The sequence below is a fragment of the Trachypithecus francoisi genome, unplaced genomic scaffold (genome assembly GCF_009764315.1).
Source record: "Trachypithecus francoisi isolate TF-2019V2 unplaced genomic scaffold, Tfra_2.0 Lachesis_group21, whole genome shotgun sequence".
NCBI lineage: Eukaryota > Metazoa > Chordata > Mammalia > Primates > Cercopithecidae > Trachypithecus > Trachypithecus francoisi.
Genome location: NW_022681467.1, coordinates 26,137,808 through 26,152,279, shown reverse-complemented (window position 1 = coordinate 26,152,279; position 14,472 = coordinate 26,137,808). Strand labels below are relative to the sequence as shown.

General features: G+C 55.7%; 1 protein-coding gene across 1 annotated transcript; it reads right to left on the bottom strand.

The window, feature by feature from the left end:
* Positions 1-1,319: 1,319 nt before the first annotated feature.
* On the bottom strand, positions 1,320-13,179 carry SCRT2 (scratch family transcriptional repressor 2). Its single transcript, XM_033185971.1, has 2 exons — positions 13,030-13,179; positions 1,320-2,110 (listed from the first exon to the last, which is right to left on the bottom strand). Exons 1-2 carry the CDS (start codon positions 13,160-13,162, stop codon positions 1,320-1,322), a joined length of 924 nt encoding a protein of 307 aa, XP_033041862.1. The 5' UTR covers positions 13,163-13,179.
* Positions 13,180-14,472: the final 1,293 nt, after the last annotated feature.

Genomic DNA, 14,472 nt, shown 5'->3' with positions numbered 1-14,472 from the left:
GGGCGGGGACCTGCCCCACGCCTGGACCTCCTGATGCTCCCTCACCCCACAAGTTGAGGGTCAGCAAGCTGCCCCCCCATTCTCGAGTCCCCTTCCTTAGTGAGTGCGGGCTCTGGTGAGGGTGGGTTTCTCCCGAGACGCGGGGGTGGGTGTGGTGGGGGCAGCCTTCTGTGGCCTGTGCTGTCCCTCTCCTTGCCTGGCTTCCTGACCTCCCAGTCCAGCTGGGGAAGCCAGACTGTCCCTGGGTGAGGCCAAGAGATTAAATAGAATAATAAATAGATAAATAAATAAATATGCAAATAAATAACTGGAAGGACCCAGCCGGACGGGGGAAGGGCATTGGTGAGGTGCTCCAGACCTCCCCACAACAAGTAAGGAAGGGGATCTGTGGCCCTGGGGATGGGGGAAAGTGCTCAGAGAGTCTGGGGGTAGGGCAGCTCCAGATTGTGGAAGCCCAGGTTGTGCCGGGGAGAGAGGGGTTACATTAGGGGGCAGGGCCCTGAAGTGCCCCTCAAGCCCCCTCCAGGTTAGGTAAACTCAGAGGGGTGAGAGCTGCTAGAGAGGTGAGGGGATCTGGAGCTGGGACTGGGAGTGGATGATGAGATCCCCATGGACTGAAGAGAGTAGGAAATGTGTGTGGGAGTGTGTGTGTGTGTGTGTGTGTGTGTGTGTATGTATGGCCAGACCTAAGGCCTGAGCATGGATGGGATCAGGGACAGATTGGAGACTTCAAGAAGGGTGAAGATTAGATCCCCAGATGGGCACACTCTGGGAGACTCAGCAGAGGCCAGAGGGATGGTCTGGGGTTGGATTGTGGTCTCAGGGCAGCAGGGCCTGCGTCCAGGTATGGATGGGGAAACTGAGGCAGGTATAGGCGTCAAGGGTATAGGTATGCGGCTTCCATTGGGGGCTCCAACAGAGGAATGGTCAGAGAGATTCAGCTGAGAAGCGACAGAAAAGATCTAGAAGTTAGAAGAGCAGCGCGGGGTCTGGGCGGGAGAAATTTCCGGCTCTGGGGTGCGGGAGAGGTGCGGACCTGGTGCCTGAGTTGGGAGCCTTGAAGGCGCGGACAGGGGGTCAAGGTCCAAGGGGTGGCCGGAAAGGACGCAGTGAGTAGGGGGACGCTGGGGAAGACGGTGCTGGAAGTGAGTCGTGGGTTTGGGGGCTGGAGAGAAAAGTTCAGGGCTGGTCAGGGGTCCCCAAGAGAGGGGCATGGGCAGGGAAACGCAGCCAGGGGTGGGCGAGGGCGCTGCGGGCGCAGGTAGCGGGCCCGAGGCGCGTGGAGAGCGAGTTCCAGGCGCGCAGGCGAGGCGGAAGGCTCAGCTGGCCGGGCCAGCAGGGGTCGGCGGGGGCGGCTCGGCCCCCTTGACGCAGGCTGCCTCGCAGTGCTTGTGGAGGTAGGACTTGAGCGCGAAGCTCTTGTCGCACTGGCGGCAGCGGTAGTGCTTGAAGGCCGAGTGCGTCTGCATGTGCGCGCGCAGGTTGGAGCGGTCGGCAAAGGCCTTGCCGCAGTGCGCGCAGCCGAACGGCTTCTCGCCAGTGTGCGAGCGCATGTGGCCCTGCAGCAGCCAGGGCCGCGAGAAGGCCTTGCCACACACGCCGCACTTGTGGCGCAGGTTGTGCGTGAGCACGTGCATTGCGAGCGCGGGCATGGACACGTAAGCCTTGCCGCACGTCGGGCACTTGCGCGCCAGCTGGCTGTCCAGGCTGCGGTGCGTCTGCTTGTGGCGGCTCAGGTTCGACGACGTGGCGTAGGTCTTGCCACACTCGGCGCACGCATGCCGGTGCCCGCCGCCCGCCTGCGCCCCTGCTCGCCCCGCGCGTCCCCCGGCGCCCCCCGCGTCCCCCGAGCCCCCCGCGTCCCCGCCGCCTCCGCCCCGCCGCCGCCGCGAGCGCCCGTCCGAGATGAAGAAGGCGTCCATGGAGTAGCTGTCGGTCACAGCCGCCTCCCCTCGGAAGTAGCGCGCGGACAGGCTGGACTGCGGGCTCTCGGGGTCGCTGTACTCCTCCGGCGCCGCCGGCGGGTACGCGGGCTCAGCCGGGGCCAGCTCCAGGCCTGGCTTCTGGTCCGCATCGTAGCTGCTCGGGGGCAGGCAGTGCGGAGGGTACCCTGGAGAGGCGAGAAGTGGAGGGGCGGTGAGAGGAGGCGCCGAAGCGGGGCTTTCCCGCTTTGAGCAGGTCATCCTATGTGCCCTGCAGCTCAGCGCCCCTGTGGCAGCCCCGACAGTGGTGGTCTCCGACCTGCACCTCAGCTCTTCGTGTCAGACAGCCTGGGTTCAATTCCTTCCTCCGTCGACTGCAGTGCAAATAGCCCCCACCCCATCCTACGGAGCGTGGGGCCGGCACGGTTCTACAGAGCGTACCTTCACTATCAAGTGCTCACAACCACGGAGTGATGGTCTTATTATAATACCCACTCTACAGGTAGAGAAACTAAGGCACAGAGACATGCAGCAGTCGGTCTAACCTTAGAGTCAGTAAGTGATGGAGCCCTTGCCAGTGTGACCCTGAAGCCCTTGCTGTCTCTATTCCAACAACATTCTGCCATTGCAGTCCTGTGACTTCTTTGGATCTCAGTTTTCTCATCTGCAAAATGCAGCTTGTGATTGGACACCTCCTTCCAGGGTCGTTGGAAGGACTGAGTAAAGTGACGATAATAAACATGTATTAGGCTCTTACTGTTTGCCAGACTCTGCCTCAGTGCTTTACACATGTTAACTCTAATCGTCACAGACCCAAGAAAGTCGACACTATTGTAATCCCCATTTTATGTGTAAGGAAATTAACAAAGAGGGGGAACATACAGTAATTGCTATATAAATGTTAGCTATTATAATTATGCTTTTTACTTGCTTGGAGATAGTCTCCTCCTCCACTACACTGTGAGCTCCCTAGGGTTGGATCTGTATGCCCAACACATGCCTGGCTCAAAGTAGGTGTGCGATGAATAGATGTTGCACTAAGGAATCACAATCCAGTTAGACCCACCTGCCAGGTTGCTGGAGCATTTAAGAGGGGTCAAGTGTGTGGCATGTAATAGGTGCTACAGAAAGGGGACTTCCTCATACCTGCTCCCAAGCCTGCTTTGCTCTATGCTCCTCTAGAAGTCATTGGGAGTCCCCAGTGAGAATTCACCTTCCCCTCATCCTCCCACTTAACTGAAGTTAGACCAGGAATCCTGTCTGCCAAGGGTTTGAGTGATTGGTGGGTGGGCAGGCTGGAGTCTCCCAGGGGATTCCATAGGGGGTTCTTATAGGCAGGGGCCATTCTGATTTGCCTCTGCCTCCCATGGCCTAGGCTGGTCCTAGCACCTTCCCTGGGACCCTGGGGGCTGGGCTCCCTGTCGAGTTTCTGGCAGACAAACTTCATCCTGGCACTTGATGAGCAAGTGATTCCATTGTTCTGTGATTCCACAGAACAATGAAGGTTAAGTCCCTTTCAGAGGTTTCCCAGCTGGGGAGTGGGATTTGACCTTCTCCTGGTGACCCCTGAAACTGATAACCACTCCTCCTTCCCTTCTCCCCGTAGCCTCCTTCGCTGAAGTGAGCAGGTGGAAGAGGGTTTTGTAAGGGGAAACAGGATTCCAAGATGTTCAGACTTTTCGCTGGGTATTCTGGTCAGGTTTGGTTCCCTACACAGACTGATTCAGCCTCCAGGCCTTTGCCTCTCATCTGGCATTTGAGATGGACACAGGGTGGAGTCTGTGTGCCCCTGAAAGCAAGGGTGTGCCCTCATTTTTATCTCTGTCCCTTCAGCAGCCAGCACAGGGGCCTCTGCACATAGAAGTGATTGTGGATTGAGGAAGTGGATGACCTAATAGGGAGGGGCTCTGTGCTTGGATATAAAGGGGGATAGTGATAGTGGCAATTTTTTAATCTGGGGAGAGGAGATGCCTAGCCTCTCCGAACCCTATGTCTTCCATCCCATCTGCCTCTGGTCTGGAGATCCCCCTGCTTCCCACTCCAGGAACCAGGCCTGGTACTCAAGTCCCAGAACGTTCAGGAGTGTTGTTTCAGATTGAGTTAAATACCTGTCAGGCACTCCCAGACCCCCCTCCTTCTCCTTCTGTATTTCCTCACGTTGTAATTCCTGGTGATGATAATAATAGCTAATATTCATTGAGCACTTACTGTGTGCGTCAGTCTCTGTGCTAAGTGCTTCGCTCCCATCATCTCACTGCATCATCACGAAACTGCTCTTATCACAGATAAGGAAACTGAGGGACAGTGTGGTGATGGCCCTTGCTCCAGGGATGGAGCAAGGATTGGAATCTACTGCCCCCTTGGTTTCCCACATAGTGGGAGGTCCTCTAGGAAGGGGCTGTGGCTGAGCTCTTCACCTCCCATTCCTAGGGCCCTAGCTAGTAGGCACTTAATAAGTATTTGTGGAATGAGTGATGACGATTTGTGAGGCCAGCCTCACTCCCCAGCCTAGCAGGACCTGGTAGACAGTCCTGTCCACCTGGTCTCAGGGCAGGTCTGCACCTCATGGGGCCGGGGCCATGGAAGGGGAAGGGTGATTTGGTTCTCCAACACAGATTCCATCTGGGTGCCTTTGGGCAGGTTGTGCCTCGGGTCCTTTTTTTTTTAATGGGATTTATTTGGAGGGGTGACTGATCATGTAACCAGTGCCTTGCATGTTCTATTATTAAAGAAGGATGACATATTGGATAAGAGTACAGCTTTGGTGCCAGACAGCCTGGATTGTTTTGGCTCTACTATTCCCAGCGGTGTGACCTTGGACAAACGATTTGGCCTCTATGTGCCTCTACCATTTCAGTAAGGGGTCGTCAGTAAACAGACAATATATAAACAAATAATAACCAACACTCCCAGAGCACTCCTGTGTCAGGCACTCTTACAGGGGCTTTCCACACATGAATGCACTCTACCCTCATGACGCACAAGGTGGTACCATTTTACAAAAGAGGAAACCAAGGCACAAGGAAGTTAAGTAACAAGCCTAAGATTGTGCAGCTAATAAGTTAAGAGTCAGGATTCCAGCCCAGTGGCTGGCACATTTTAAATCCACCATGCATGTTGGCTGTTACTGTGAACAACAATAACAATCTCCCCAGATGGGTTTCTGTGCTGCAGCTTTCTTGGCGTCTGCCCCAACACATTTTGCTGCTCCTCTCTGGGCCTCTGTTTCCTCAGCCGGGATGTGTAATTTCTATTTCACGTTCTGATGGGAAAATTTCTGGTACATGGTAGGAGCTCCATCAGTGAACCAGAGCGTTCTCAATGAGGTGCTCTGCCCATGGCGCCCTCTGCTGGTGGCCTTCAGCACTGTTGACTTTACTCCTGTTGCAAGGGGCTCTTGATAAAGAAATAGGGGCGCCTTTAACAAAGGCTGCTCATTTGCCTAGGGAGGGATGCAGAATTGTCTTCAGGATAGTAATTGTGAGCCCAGACCAGATACCCCGTCAGTGGATTTTGGCATGGGTTGAGAGCATCCTATGAGAGTTTGTGTGGTCATGTTAGGAGGAAGTGGTTCTAACTTGCTTTGTGACTGTGGCCAGGTTGCTTAACCTTCCTGGGCGGAATCTATACATGAGAAAGATTGACTGGAATGGTCTAAAGACCCTTTCTGCATCATGGCTGAATCAGTCCCTCCATGATGCTCTTTGTCCCCTCCACTCCTCGCTCCTCCAATTCCAACCCGTTTTCCTCAGATTCACAGACATCTCCCTATGCAACCTTGGGCAAGTTACTTAACCTCTTTCTGCCACACCTGTATAAGGGAGTTCATAATAAGGTTGAATAAATGAATGCATGTAAAGTGCTTAGTACAATGCCTGACACATAATAGCTGCCCTCTCGAGCTGTTATTATTATTGTCGTTGGTAGTATTCCTATGTTTCCTGGTGATATCCTTCTAATCTGCCAGAGAGTAGGAGATACACATGGGTGTCTTACGCTGCTGTGTGACCTTGAGCAAACCACCTCACCTCGCTGAGCCTCAACCCTGGAGACTTCTTTAGGAGACTAAAAGCCATACTTTAACCTGATGCATGGAACCCAGACACGTACCCTCCTCTGTCCTAAGGGTGACTATAGAAGGCTGAGATACCTATCCTGCAACTGACAGGGTGAGACAGGACTCTTGTTTGGGTTCCCACAGAGATAGGGATGGTCTGGGATTCAGAGAAAAGAGAATCTCAGATGAGATCTCTCATCCTGGCCCTTGAATTCAGACCCTAGCTGTGTGACCTTGGGTAAGTCGCATAACTTCTCTGGGCTCAAATCCTCCATTTGAGGAATGAGGACCAGAGCCACCCATGTCACGTAGGGATATGGGGAGGGACCAGAAATACTTTGGAGATGTGCACATGTCTCCTGGGAATGACTTGGGTTTTCCCTGCCCAAGAGTCTTGATATTTTAGGCTGAAGGTCCAGAATCTATCTTTTTAAAAATTAGTACTCAAAGGAGTCGTGAAAGGTAAATTTATGAGAATTAAGATGCTGGGCCCTCTGCAGACACTGTCTCATTTAGCTACCTGACCCCCTGGGGGCATGGAGGGGCATATGTAACAAATACTACTACTGTTACTGCTGGTGCCTCCAACTAACACCAGCCTCCCTGTAAGCCAGATATCGCCCTGTGCCCAGAGGCCCAGAAAGGGGAGAGGATTTGCCCAAGGTCACTGGAGAGGGAGGTGGCAGGTTTGAAACCTTCCAAGGCCTGTGTTTTTTCCAAAACACCAGAGAGGGCATGGAGACTTGCTGGGCAAGAGATCTTCAATTGGTGGGGGGAGGGGTGGTGAGGAGAGGGGTGGTGGGGTGCTGCGCAAACACTCCCACAGTTAGGCTGTGGTGGGGTGGGTGGGGGCATGGGGTAGTAGGGGCATGGAGAAGCTGTTGTGGAAAATGCTTCAGGCCCTTGTAAATATTCGTAAATCATACTTAATAACAGTAATGCCTATCACTTATTGAGCACTTACTTCGTGCAAGGCACCCTGCTAAATACTTTGTGCACATTAGCTCACGTCTAAGGTCACTTCCCTCCACGCCCTTGTTCTGCAGAAGCTGAAGCCCAGACAAGGGCCTTGACCCACCTCAGGTCACAAAACAAGTTCTCATCAGAGCTGGGTTGGCCTCCTTTTCTTTTCTTTTCTTTTTTTCAGTCTAGGACTCCTTTCCCCAGTCTCTCCCAGACTCCCAAGGTGCCAAACTTTCTCCAGGGAATTCCTAGCCTCAGCCTCGCCTCTCTGTCCCAAAATGGGCAGAAAAAGACAGGGGCCTGGTGGTGGGCCAGCTTCCCAGGCGGCCCACTTCCCTGAGGAGGGCTGGGCCCTGCTGGGTGGTGGGGGCTGGAGGGGCTGCTGTATGGGTATATTTAGACCTGCTTCTTGCTGTGCCAGGGCCTCGGGCCTCCAGAATCAGCTCCAGCCAGCTGAGCAGAAAGCCAGGTCTGTCAGCAGCAAAGCGGGATAAAAATAGTTTCTCCTGTCTGCTCACAGAGCTGGGCAAAGGGGCTGAGTACCTCCCCCTCCCCTTATTATAGCATCTTTGTTAGCGGTTCCCTGGGCACTGGACCAGAAATGACACCCACCTCCTCCAAAGGCCTGGCAGCTGGTACATCTGCCCACGGGGAGGAGGTCCCTGAGTCCAAATGAGCAGTGGACAGAGTGAGGTCCTGGCCTAACATGACCAACGCTGCACGGCTTGGGGCTGATGCCCACTGACCCAGGTCCAAGAAACTTCGAGACAATTCCAAGGCTCTTCCCCACCACCCCCACCTCTTGGAATTCCCCGTATTCTGGTCTTTCCTGACTGTGACCCAATTCCTGTGGCCTACAGGGAGGTCCAGAGCTCTGCAGGAATCAATAGGAAAGATTTTTCAGGGGGGTGTGGAGATTACAGTGAGTGGCTCAGGGTCTTCAGTTGCCCATCCTGGTTGGTGGAGCTGCCTCCCGCTCCCTCGGGGGGATCTCCAGGGGGCCCTTTCTGGGCTTGCTTCCGGAGACAGGGTGTGTTGCGCGGTGCTCCACCTCCTCTCCCGGCCTCCTACTTTCTGCTCTGCCCCCCCACCCCAGAAGGCCCATTCCAAACCCCTCCCTACCCAAAGGCTGGCAGTAGACACTTCACTGCAGGGGAGTCCACAGCTGGGAAGGAGACCAAGAGGCCTGAGGGACCCCATCTCTCCTGGCAGAGGGCCTCCAGGCTGTGGGGGCCCCTAGAACCTGTAGATGTAGCACCCACCAGGGAGGTGTGACAGGGCACCCCATTTATGTTCTTGTGACTTCGGGCAAGTCATGGCCCCTCTGTGACCTCAGTTTTGCCTCTGTAGGTTGGAGTGAATCCTCCCCTGCCCCCCCTGCCCTTTGCCCACTGTGGATTTGTGTGGCCAGAGCGTGCCTTTGGGATGTGTAGAGTGCTGCACTGACATAAGGGACTTGGTGTACTCTCCCGCCCTCCTTCCGCAATCAAAGACTGAGACTCTCTAAAGTGTGGAAGCTCAGCTCAGGACCCTCATGACCCTCTCATAACCCCAGGCTTTAGAGGAAATCAGGGGTTCCCAGATTCCGTATCTCACATGGGTCTTATCATTCCACACGTCCACTGAGCCCTGTTAATTCACAGGAAAATTAGATTTCTGGGTCCCTACAAGGTCAAAGCTGAAAGAGATCATATTCAACTGTTTGATATCATGAAAGGGAAACGAGGCTGGGAGGAGAGGAGAGACTAGGCCAGGACCACCCGGAAGGCTAATGGTGAATCTAAGACTTGAACTCAGCCCAGCCTTGAGAATAGATCTGGACATGACCTTGGACTGGAAACTCGGCCTGAATCTTGATTCTGGACCCGGCGCTTTGCCCTGGACCTGTTCATAGATACTGAAATTTGAAATTGGACATGGATTTGTCCTGGATAGCAGACCTGGACCTATAACCTCAGACACTGACCTTGTACCTAGTCCTTGGGCCTGGTCCTATACCTGAAGTTTGACCTAGGCATTGGACTGGGACCTCAGATCTGTACTTGGATGATTGGACTGAATGTTAGACCTCGACCTAGACTTTGACCCTGGGCCTCTGACTTGTCTTTAACCCGGACCTTGGACCTGGACCAAGGCCAAGTTACCAGGGAAATGGGTGGTTAGAGAAGACTCAGATGGGCCTGCTGTGTGTCCATGGGCACCTCCCCAGACTTCTCTGTGCTCACTCTTCCAAAAGATTGGGGAAGCCCTTTTGCATCACTGCTCCCCAGAGGAACTTTCTGAGGTGTGGAATGGATGTGTGGCAGCTGGGGACATTGGGCCGGGCTCCCAGGCCTGGCCTGGAGCGACTACCTGGCGCCATCAGAGGGAATGAGAGGAAGTGGGCGCTGGTTTAATGTGGTCAACTAGATAAGCCCATGGGTAGAAGTAGGAGAGTTTCCTCAGCTTGCTGGGAGAGGCTTAATGTAGCTGCAGAGGGCAGACAACTGCGTTATTGGATTGGCATTGATCTCTCATCTGCCTGAGTTGGATGCACTCTGAGAGGGCATGAGGGCAGGACAGGGTGGGGATGCAGAGGAAGGGGGGCTTGGCTCCCAGCTGGGGGTCAGAGTTAAGGTAGAGGGGAGGCAGACACTCCAAAAGACATTCTTGGCAGGGGCCCACAGAGACCACTGACATGCATATGGGTGGGCCACCTTCTCTGGGGTGGCTGAGAGTCCCAGCATCCAGGATGGGGGCTCTGGTCTGGGGAAGGCCTGGTGGAGTTGGAGGGTGAGGTTAGCAGAGGGTTAGGATGATGTGAGTTGGCATCTCCCAGAAAGACTGAGTCTGTGCTCAGAATCACCCAGGGAAGAAAAGGGGAAGGGAAAGCAGTGGAGGAGCAAGAGAGGGATCTTACAGGAGGGGACAATGAAATTAGATCGATTCCCACTTATCAGGGAGCTCTGCAGAGAGACCTGGTGCTTTCTCCATTTTGGGGGCTCCCCTTTCTTATTTAGGGGTTCTGTGGGCTTGAGGGGACCCTGGAGCACAGACACACTTGCTGCACCCTCTGCTCTGCCTGGTGGTAGAGCTGAAAGGGAGTAGGAAGGCAGAGAAGAACATTGCTCGTGTGTGTGTGTGTGTGTGTGTGTGTGTGTGTGGAGGAGAAGGAGGAGTCCTCCAGGAATTCTCCAGCATTCTCAGGCATTCCCAGAGCTGGGGTACACCTCTTTAATTTGGGGTTCTGCATCTTTATCAGCTAGGAGCATGTGGGTTCTCTGACCTCCACATTCACAAGCTCCCCCAACCCCTGCTCCCCCCACCCAGGTTTCCCTCCCTCCAGCATCCTCCTGACCCTGCAGCCCGAGCTGCAGGAATGGCTTGTAAGAAGATCTTTCTAATAACTGGAACTATCTCCAGCCCCAGGCCTCCCCTTCCCTCCCTCCCTCCCTCCCTCCCTCCCTTGCTTCTCCTCCCTCCCTCTCCTCATCTTCCCCCCTCCTCTCTTTCTCCTTGTTTACCCAGCACACTTACACACGCTGAGAGAGAAAAACGTCGGCTCAGCAATTTTTCACACTTCCCTCAAATGCTCAGCAAGGTTATTTCCGGCAGAGCGGAGACAACGGGCCACCAGGAGCCGGCAGGCTTTCAGCAGACCCCTAGCACCCTCCACCCACCCAGGGAATAAGGGATCCCTCACTGCCCAGTCTGGCCACACCCCAGGGAGGGAAGAGGCCCCTGAAAACAGGACAAGGCAGACTTTGTATTTCTAAGTCATACCTAGGCTTGGTCTCTGGCACTGACTTTCCACTGCAGACACTGCCAAGGTGGTCAGGCCAGGGTGCCTGTCCTCAACATGGGGTAGCCTACTGAGACCAAAGCCAAGAAAAATGCCTGATCCCAGAAATGCCGCTACCCTCAGCCAGGTGGCGTATGTTCAGTGGAGCCCTAAGGAAAACCTGACAATGGCCTCCCAGCCTCCTGTTAGACTCCTGTGCAGGCATCTCCAGTGCTTCACACTCCATACTTGACCTTCACAGAAGCTGAGCTTGTCAAAGTTGGAAGGATGCTTAGTTTATGCCATCAAAACTTTCACTGCTGGGGAGGCTGAGGACCAGAGAAGGGAAGGCGCTTGCCCAAGGTCACACAGCAAGTGAGAGATCTAGAGCCCCGGCCTCCAAGTTTCAGGCCAGGTTTCTGGCTATCAGGACAGCCTCAGGATTCCTGAGAGGTGAGGGAGTTGGTCTGGAGCCCCATGGGGAAAGGGACAAAGACAGAGGCGGTTCTAGGGTGTTAAACCCAGTGGAACCTCTGCAGAAACACCCTGCTGGTGGCTCTGCACCCGCCCTGCTTCCCACTGTTCACTCAGGGGCTCCTTTCAAAGCTGTTTTGGACTGAATTCAAGGCAAGACATTCTCTTGCCTCCCTCCTGAAGAACAGCCTGCAGTTTTGGCTGTGAATGGGAAATTCTCTGGGCTTCTCTGGGTTTCCTCAGCTGGCCTGGGGACAGGACCAACGGGGCTTCAGGGGCTGGAATCCCAGAGCTTTGTGTCAGTCCCTTAAGGGATCCATATCCCAAGCTTGCAGATATTTCAGTTTCCACCAGCTTTGAGCACACACTCTCCAGCTTTGGCATGGCCCCAGGTCCACCCTCTGTCCTGCCAGCCCTCAGTCCAGCTCAGCCATGTCCCTGGGCTTCTGTCCTCCACCTCAAGAGGCCCTACGATCACGAAAAGAGGACAGTAGAATAAGGGACATGTGGGCAGAGGAGAAGGGGTTTCTGTGAATGATCTGGGGGAGGCTAGGGGATGAGGGGCTGTAGCTGTATCCCTGATCACTCTGTAACTTCTTTGACCTTGATGAGGTCACAAAGCCCTTTGCCCCGCACTCTCTCTCTCTGCCTGGTGTGGCAGAGTGATGGAATGTGGGTGAAGTGCTTGGAAATCCCAGAGGTGGAAGCCCCCACCCTCCCAGGCTCCTGTCTTTGCCATCTCAGTTCCCCCCTCATTCTCAGCCTTTTCTTTTCTCCTCTCTCAATTTCTCTCTCCCCACCCCCATTTCCCCCCCCCCACACACCCCAAAGCTGCCACATGTGATGTCAGATCTCTCACTACCAAAAGGATACCTCCTCTCCAGACACCTGCCCTGGTGGGGGCCATCAGGGGAGAACCCCTTTATGATCCCCTTGGTGGAGGATGGGATCCACAGAAGCAGTCTCCACTTTCCCCTGCCCTCCAGAGATCACCCCCTTCTGCACCCGAATGACCTCTCTTGTTCCTCAAACCCTTGTGCCTGCAGGAACTTATTCTGAGAAGAGATGGGAGTGTGTGTGTGTGGTGTGTGTGTGTGTGTGTGTGTGTGTGTGTATGTATGTAGTGGGGGGGGCTTACGAGGAGCAGCAGGGTTGGTTCTGGAGGGGGTTTGAGAAGCTGGGGATGGAGAAGAAGTGCAATCCAGGGGACCAGGAGCCACTTTGGGGGAACCCCTCCCAGAAATCCCCTCTTTCTTGCAGTCCCCAGGACAGGCCCAGCCTTTGGCAGGCATGTGGCTGAGGGTAACAAAAGAGTTATTGAGAGAGGGGGTCTGAGAGCACTTGAGTGACATCGGCAGGGGAGCAGGTTTGAAGGGAGGGAGGGCGCCCCCAGCCACCCCCAGGGAACCAACCCTGTCTCTCCAGGGACTGAACATCCAGGGCTCTTTACCTTCCCCCTCCCCAGGCAGCCAGCTTCTCTTCCTCAACTGGGGAGAGGGGACCCTCAAAACTGCCTTGTGCTTTAGTCCCCAGCACTGGCCCTTCATGAACAGACCTCTCTCTGTGTTCTCTCGCCACCCCCTCACTCTAGCCCTATTTGAGGGCCACAACTTTCAAAGTCCCGACTGGCGCGTGGCTGCGGGATGGGCCGACCCCGCGACTTTCCCTTTGTACGACCTAGCCTCTGCCCCGCCCGCACGCACGGCCCTTGGAAAGCCCGGGAGGCGCCCACGGCCAGAGATATCTCCTCCCGGGGTTTCCTGTCGCACGCGCCCCTCCTCGTGGCCCAAGTTGGGGAGGGCCCCAGCTCCCCTCGTCTCTCCTCCCAACCCCCCCCGCCGGGTCCCACTCACCGTTGTCCCCGGGAGGCCCCCGGGCGCCAGGCAGCACGTAGGCTGTCTCCAAGGGGTGGTAGGTGGGGGCCGGCACCCCGCTGCACTGGAAGCCGTCCCCTTTGATCTTCTTTACCAGGAAGGAGCGCGGCATGGTGCTACTGGCGGGGGGCTCGGCGGGGGCAGTTGCGTGGGGCCCCGGTCGGGGGAGGCGGCCAGCCGGGCGCGATTGACTGTCCGCGCCGGTTTTCAGCACTGGACAGCTCCCAGCGGGCGGGCGGGAGGCCGCTCGGAGCCGGCACCGGTGGCGGCGGCCCCGGCTCGGGCTCCGGCTCGGGCTCGGGCTCGGGCTCCCGCTTGGGCTTGGCGGCGGCGGCGCGCAGACAGGGGATCGCAGGAGCTGTGCTCAGCACTCCGGCTGCCGGCTTTATATGGGACGCAGGCTGGAGGAGATCAGGTGGTCCCCTAGCAATGGAACTGTTCAGCGCTCTAATCCATCAAATGTCCCCCAGGACAATCGCTCCGCACACGTTCCCCTGAACCGGCGGCGGTGGGGGCAGGCCAGGCGCAGGGAGCAGCGAGCAGGCAGGAGGGGAGAAAGTGAGGGTGAGAAAGGCGCAGAGACAGAGAGAGACGGAGAAAGGGGAGTGAGGGGGGCGGGGAAAAGAAGAGAGACTCGGAGAAAGAAAGAGACATACAGGGAAAGGGAGACGCACACGCTGAAAGAGGTAGAAATAGAAGCAGAGAGACCAAGATAAGGACAAAAAGACACAAGAGAGAAACACAGAGAGAAGAAAGACAGAGATAGAGAGAAGTAGCAACACACACACCCACAGGAGGAAAAGAGAAATCCAGGCACACAAAAAGGAAGCCCCCCAGGGATGCAAAGAAAGGGAAAGAAAAGTGCAAAATAGGGGCAGAAGACGAGGGGAATGGAGGGAGAGCGGTCCCGAGCAGGCGGGGTTCAGGCACATGGGGCCACAGGGAATGGTATGCAAAGAACAGAGTGTGCACTGGCCAGCAGCGACCCTGCCGCCTCCAGTCCTCTCCCTCTCCCCCAGTTCTGAAGTGGCCAGGGTGGACACTCAGCTTTAACTAGAGTAAGTCTCCCCTCCCCCCGTTCGGGCTCCCACTGGAGCCCCCTATTGGGTTTGGGGTTCAACTTTCTTCTTCCAGAACTGGTTGGGGGGGAGCAAGTCCCCCACGTCGATGGCTGGCCGCGCTCAGTTGGTCCTGTTCCGGTGCCTAGCTCAGGCGGGCGCTGCAAGAGGAAGTGAAAATCGTCCAGTAATTAATTTTCCTGCTGCCGGGGGTGGTGGTTTTGACACATCCGAGGCTGTGTCTTTCCCTGAAGCGGGGAGCAGACAATAGAGACACGTGGACTGGGAAGGGAGAGGGGGGAAGGGAGGGGGAGCGGGGCTCCTGCTGGAACTCTTTGCAGGTCAGCTCCTTTGTCTCTAAAAG